The sequence below is a fragment of the Neofelis nebulosa genome, chromosome 9, assembly GCF_028018385.1.
Source record: "Neofelis nebulosa isolate mNeoNeb1 chromosome 9, mNeoNeb1.pri, whole genome shotgun sequence".
Taxonomy (NCBI): domain Eukaryota; kingdom Metazoa; phylum Chordata; class Mammalia; order Carnivora; family Felidae; genus Neofelis; species Neofelis nebulosa.
In genome coordinates, this window is record NC_080790.1 from 114,323,040 (window position 1) to 114,330,081 (window position 7,042).

The window sequence follows — 7,042 nt, forward strand, 5'->3', positions numbered from 1 at the left end:
TGTTAATGGTTTGGACATGGTGACTTGAGATGAATTGGTGGATCTAGAATGATTCCCAAGTTTCTGAGTTGAGCAATGGGATGACTGGGAGGTGTCGATTACTCAAAAGGGAAGACCAGAGAAAAGCCAGGCAAACAGGGTGGAAATTCAGTTTAGGACACTGGAATCTGAGAGAGCTGAGAAATCCATGATAACCTAGCAAATACATAATTCAATATGGGGGTCTGGGCCTCAGAGATGTCGTCTGGGTTGAACATGTAAATATAGAACTTGCCCAAGATCACACAGCTTCTGAGCAGTGATGGGGAACAGAGAACAAACCCTTCTGACTCCATATGCATGTTTCTTTCTTGAAGGCATGGAGAAACCAAGGAAATGGGAATCTGCTTTAAGCCTAGAATTCCACAACCATTTTCCCTTTACAAAAACTTCTGAAGTAGAAAGTCTGAAATATTACTCCTGTGCTGAACCTGGGACCAATATATTCTTTTAAATATTAAAAGTTGTGTCCAATCATGCTACTTATTCCAGAAAATTTCTGCCTCCCTTCTTGAAACCTGGCTTCTGTCAAGCCCTATCCCCTGTCTGACAAACACGTCTGAATGTCAGTGGATCTCAAAGACATAAACATCATTAAGATTTCCCACCAGACTTCTAAGTTCCATGAAAATTAAAATCCGGCTGTATAAATTGGTCATTTAGTGAGTGCATGGCCTTTGGTCCATCTGGGCTGAAATTGTCATTTGTCTAATAATGGGAAACATTATGAAGATTATTAAATTATTATTAAAATAATCCAGACTCAAACTTCTAGAAGTTTCGATCCAAAGAGGGGAGAGATGAAGCATTAGCCATGGAAAAGGAGTCTACATAACACAATGATAATTCCATAGTATGTCCAGCTATTAGTTGTGACTAAGTTTGGAGTGGAAAGTTAATATCCCTACATTCTCAGGAATGAAAGGAATCTTAAAGGTTATCAAGTACAGTATCCAGCTTCTGTTTCAATTCCCTTTCTCTCACCATGACCACAACCACCTCTGTCTCACACCCAGAAATGGTCCTCCAGACTCGAAACCAGAAGAATGCTCAGGATCAACCCTGCTTGGCACTTTCCAACGCCTCTACCTCTCAGGAAATGTTGCCCGAATTTGTCCAACAGATTCCTATACTCAGTCCTCGTCATCCATCTGTCTGGTTCTGGCTCTTCCTGAGGACAGCACATCATACGAAACAGGCCAGGATGGTTGTCTGGATATCAAAGACAACCATCTTGCCCTCGTCGTAATCTTAGGACGTTTTACTCAGAGGACTCAGTGATCTCCCCTACATATTCACTGGATAATCCAGACTCAATACAGTCGTCACCTTCCCCCTGCTGCCTAAGAATGAATCACAGCCCTCTTGGTGGTACCAAAGCAGAGCCGAAATGTGATTTCCTCCCATCCTTGGCAGCTTCAACATTTACCGAGCTACTTCAGGATCCTATTTGCTTTCTTGGCCAGTGTCCTTTCCAGTACTCTGTTGCTCCCCAGCTTCTGCCTAACCTTCCCCTGTCCAATGATGACGGCTCACAGACGAAAGACACACACGTGAGAAGGAATGCGTTTTTATGGAGAGAGTGTTCCAGAATGAGGGAAGAATTACTCCGGGGAGTGGTGGTATGGTTGGTGATGTTCAAATTTTAGAGTAGCTTGAAAGGTTGGTAACTGACAGGTTGGAGTCGGAGTCATAATCCTTCACATTGTTAGAACGGGCTACCTTCATAGACAGTTTCAGGCAGCACTTTTGATCACTTGGGCAGGTTAAGTATTGAATTTCATTTTTTCTGCAGGTGTTTCTGCACATGCCATGGTACAGCTGGCATGGAATCCAAGGCTCTTGGCTGTTGCCATAGTAGGATCTGAACAGGTCACCTGGGGAAAACATAGTCATGTTTAGTGTCCTTGCAGCAGTGATAACAGGAGCGGGGAAGCATGATTTCGAGAGAACAAGCCCTGAGAGTATTAACAGGATCTGGAGTCAAAACCACCTTGGTTCAAATGCGGGTTCCGACATTATAACTCGTCATCCTTTAGCCAGATACTTTGGTTGGCTAGCCCACCGTTGCATTGTTTTCACAATGGGTGTAACAACGTTTGTGATGTTAGATTAGCAGATGTAGCGTGCTCAGAAAAGTAGCTGGCACCTAGTAAGAAGTAATTAAATATTAGACACTGTTGCTGATATGAAAGGCTTTTCCTGAGGGTCCAGGGTTTCAGGGGCACCCACTGGACGTGTTCTCAAGTGTCCGTACAGAGGTACGCTTCTCACACAGAGCTCCGTCAGGGGCAGCCGGGCTCCACACTGAGGCAGGGCACGCACATTCCAGCCCCTGCGTGCCTTTGTCCTTTGAAGCATTTGAGCAAACACGTACCACACCCGTTTCTCTTTGTACCTTGGCCCCACAGAAACAGATGCTGCGTGTACCTGGGGAGCACACGCTGGAGCACACGCACAGGCACAAGTGCACACTTCGGCATTCACACATGTATTGAGCATATACACATGTGCTCACTGTACAAACCTCTGCCACGCGCTTTCCACAAATGGCTAAAGCCCCTCACTGACCACTGATAGCTATATATCAGTCATCCAAATACGTGCACGTGTACATGGGCTCCTTGGCTGGAAATACCCCAGTGACAAAGCTCCTGACACTCACTCAGCTTTCTATAAATGCTAGTCATCAATAGATTTAGTTACTTATTGCAACTTTCAAAGGCAAAGGAGCCATTAGAAAGAAAACAGGGGCACCTGGGTGGCTCAGTCGGTTGAGCGGCCGATTTCGACTCAGGTCCTGATCTCACGGTCCGTGAGTTCAAGCCCCACGTCAGGCTCTGTGCTGTCAGCTCGGAGCCTGGAGCCTTCTCCGGATTCTGTGTCTCCCTCTCTGACCCTCCCCCATTCATGCTCTGTCTCTCTCTGTCTCAAAAATAAATAAACGTTAGAAAGAAAACAGTACTAACAGTCATATCATACGTCCAGCTTCAACCATGTGTCAGGCATTTTACAAATGATATCTCATTGAACCTTCATAAAAGCTTATTGTTACTGCTATTCTTTAGATGAAGACATGGAAACTCAAAGAGAAATCTTGTTCTGTCCACATTTCTACAGCGTTGCACTTGACCCGGCCTGGGATTCAATTTTTCTCTATTTGATACTAAGCCCATGCTCTTTCCTCTCTGTGTGACATTGCCTCCCTATATGAGAGGATTTCTAGGACAGGGTGGCGTCTTCCTGCGTGATGTCTTTAGGCATAAGGACTTCTTCAGCTATCAATAGATAGTCCAGACTCCATAGCTTCACATTCAAGAACTTTTTCAACCACCCACCCATCCCCTCATTTCACATCCATTTATCAGCACTCACTCTGTGCCAGGCCACGTACTCCATGCTAAGCACACAGAGGTCTCCAGTGCCCACCCACATTAGTAAAAATTGGACAAGCAAATTTGACATTGTTTTCTGTCTGGCAAAAAGAACATTCTGTTAATTTTGTGTCAACAGAAAGCAGGATGTCCCAAGTCTAGGTGAAGTCAGATAATGTGAGGGGAAAGAAAGTATAAAGTACTCTGTCTTAATGGCAGACATCCCATAGCATCTGGGCACTGATATACATATGGACTTCCCCAGAAATTGGCACTCCAGCCCATGGAAGGCACGCAATTGCTGTGGCATCAGCCAGCCTGCTGGTTAACCAGAACAAGGAGGTAAAAAATGGCGCCCCGTCATCCATGTTCCAACATCAGGGTACCGCTGCATTTCCTACTTTAATCCTTGCCCTCATCACGGAACCCCTCCCTCTCTTGGCATCATCCTACTTACAAAAGGAGGAGGTCCGCAGGGCCCCGCTAGAGTGATACTCACACTCTTCTGGCTAATATTTGAACTGGTGGACTTTTATTTTCTCCCAAATCCAGTGGATGGGAGCCAGGGCACCCAAGGTCACTTCCATCACCAGAAGATGGATAGGAACACAGATAGCAGGAATGAGGATCAGGCAAGCTGCCTTTCCCTCACTCTCCACATGGGAAGCAGGTCAAGGCAGACCCAGGAGGATTCTGCTTACAGTGGCTAAACAAAGAAACAAAGGTTTTGTTGTAGATATTTCTAGTTTCTCAATCCTGCAGCTATGCTAACCCTATATAGTTCCCTGCCATTTCAAATTGTAATATCCACGTTCATTTAATGTCACCTTTGATCGTCCTTCCATCTCCAAATTGAAGTTAAAGATCTGCTTTTAAATATCAGCTTTGCCTCTGACCCTCTGTACTCTGTACCCAGTCTCCCCATGTCAGGAATGGGAATGAGAGAGTTTGCACCAGATCAGGAAATCTCAACTGTGTTTCTGAAGGAGGAGGTTAATAAGATGGGTCATACTTTATAATAACTTGGGGAGTTGTTAAGTATACTCACATCAAGTCTCTAGAGATTCTGACTTGACAGGTCTGAGAAGAGGCCAGAGGAGGGGTGCTGTGCATGAGTTTCCCAGAAAATACGGGCTCCTGCCTGAAGTGAGAGCTACAACCCTGCCTGACCTTCTCGCATCCACCCATAGACATGGCCCGGCTCATTCACCGACTTTGGACTTGTATTAAGGGCAAATTAAAATATCATAAATCAAAAAACAAAACATATGCTCTAGACTCTAACAGTTCCATACACAGCCAAAAGCAATGTTATACATGATTTCTTTGCCACCTGAGCACCCCAAACATGATCCTTCCCCACCCAACTTGTAAGGTTCTTTATATATATATATATTATATATATATAATACATATATACATATATGTATATGTATGTATAATACATATATGTATATATATTATATATATAATATATATAAATGTATATAAAATATATAAATATTTTATATATTATATAAAATATATAAATACATATTTAAATATATATAAATACATAAATTTTTAATATATAAAATTTTAATTTTATAGATTAATTTTAATTATAAAATTTATTTAATTATAAAATTTAATTATAAAATCATATATTAAATTTAATTATAAAATTTTAATCTATAAAAATTTATATATATTTATAAATTTATATATTTTATATATTTAATAAATATATAATATATAAAATATAGGATATATACTTATTTATATATTAGGCATAAGTCATTTATATGTATTCATTAATTCATTCAATAAACCTACTCTGTGCAAAGCACTCACCTCAATACTAGGAATACATAAGTTGCAAAGACAGAGTCTCGGCTTTCAAACACACTAATTTCCTAAGTATATGTTTTGGGGTGACGAAAGGAAAAAAATGACTTTGGTTACCCCAGAAAAGTTTGTCCGGAACAGTTCCTGCCCATGAACTGCCAGGTGAGAGTATCAAATAGTTACTAGGGAGGCAACACTATGTACAACTCGTGAAGCGTGGAATACTTGTCTTCCTTTGTTGTTATCTGCAAACTTACCTGTGGTTTTTCCCACTGTTCTAACATGGGAACTGAACTTTACGGAACACGAGGACAAGTGTCAGGGGTAGGACAAAGTGAAGTAGGGAGAGGGTGGGAAGGGGAAAGAGAAAGAAGAGAGGGAGGAGAAAACAGCAATTCTGCATTCAGTCCCAAGAAAAGAGACAACCTCGGCTCTCTGTGGGGCTGGGATGAGATTATTGCCGTGTCTTTCTGTACATGTCAAAGTTTAAGGAAAGCCACTTAAGGACATTCCAGCCTCCCAGTTTCATGTTTCCTCACTGCCTACAGTTATATTTATTGCTTTGCAGTGCTCCCCCCCCGCCAATCACACCCAAGAAACTTTTTTAAGAATTTGAAAATAGTTACCAGGTATTTTTCACGCAGCATTCACTCTCCCCATTTCAACAGCCACGGCTCTGCTCTGATGAATGCAACTGTCTTACTCAAGCTTAATCACCCCCCCCCCAAACTCAGGCTAAGCCAACCCCTGCCCGGACACACCCCACATATGCCCAGCTTGAATAACACACCTGCTTGAACCAACAGCTAACTCCAACTTGCAGCTCTGTCTCTTCTCTAACCACCTAAGGCTCAGTTGTAAAATTCAACACAAACAGGATGCTAACCAAGCCACCCAACCCAATGCACAGCATTAATCCAAAACACAACCCCACCACCAGCTTCACCCTGACTTTCAGTCCTACCCAACTCTGCCCTCAGCTCCATTCGGCAAAAATAGCCTTCCCTCTCCAGACTACACCAGAGCATCAATCCAGACCAATCCTATAAACAGAATTGCTTCCCCCCTCCTCATGCCCACTCATTTTTCTAATATTACTCTCTCTCTAAGGTCATATACCATCCCCAGCACAACTCATTCTCCCAAACTACCATTGATTCATCTGATAGCTCCCCAACTTGGATCCAGTCTCGCACACCAAACACATGAATCAATCTATCCTCCCAGTGACAGCACTACCTAGAATGCCTCATGCTTCGATACTCCACTAGCCCAGGAGAGAAGAAGCAACAACCTCTTAAATTTGTCTTGGCAGAGCGGAACCAGGGGAGATCTTGACATGAGATGGACCTTGGGAGTAACGTTCCCAACCTGTCTGAGACCAGAAAGGCTTTAGGTAGTGCCTGTGATATGTGAGTGGGAGTCATCTCAGAGGTCATCAAGATAACAATACCACACGCAAGACCCCAGAACCTTTGAGAGAGGCCTGAGTTACCTGGAGTCTTAGGAACCAGGATCAGGAGGATGGAAATGGTCATTAAATAGGGCTTCATGACTGACATGTCCTGAGAGAATGGAGGGCTCGGGTGCAGAGGACGGAACAGAGATCACTGCAGCAGAGCGATGCCCTGCCTTGATTAGTTTTGGAAATGGGCCAGGGTTGTGTGCAGTGAACTAAGAGGGATGAGACATACCTGAGGTCAGCCAGGCAGAAGGATCACATGCATCACATGTCTCAGCTGGGCACTCTGTCAAAGTGTGGGAGATGTGCCAGCGGCACCCATGTTGAGGTGGGCCTTCCT

At 43.3% G+C, this 7,042-nt stretch overlaps 1 protein-coding gene across 2 annotated transcripts; it reads right to left on the reverse strand.

The window, feature by feature from the left end:
* Window positions 1–1,593: 1,593 nt before the first annotated feature.
* Window positions 1,594–6,802, reverse strand: DEFB116 (defensin beta 116). 2 transcript variants are annotated; one of them, XR_009248919.1, is made up of 2 exons: window positions 5,867–5,958; window positions 1,594–1,916 (listed from the first exon to the last, which is right to left on the reverse strand). XR_009248919.1 is itself a non-coding variant. In XM_058685201.1 (2 exons), exons 1-2 carry the CDS (start codon window positions 6,800–6,802, stop codon window positions 1,678–1,680), a joined length of 306 nt encoding a protein of 101 aa, XP_058541184.1. In that variant the 3' UTR covers window positions 1,594–1,677. The 2 variants fall into 2 exon arrangements, 1 of the variants encoding a protein (XP_058541184.1); XM_058685201.1 differs by lacking the exon at window positions 5,867–5,958 and adding an exon at window positions 6,736–6,802.
* Window positions 6,803–7,042: the final 240 nt, after the last annotated feature.

Excerpts from the sequence above, each read along its gene's own strand:
- DEFB116 (XM_058685201.1), bottom strand. The coding sequence starts at position 6,802 with ATGTCAGTCATGAAGCCCTATTTAATGACCATTTCCATCCTCCTGATC. Across the intron at positions 1,917-6,735 it reads CCTGGTTCCTAAGACTCCAG|GTGACCTGTTCAGATCCTAC; the intron begins GTAACTCAGGCC and ends TGTTTTCCCCAG.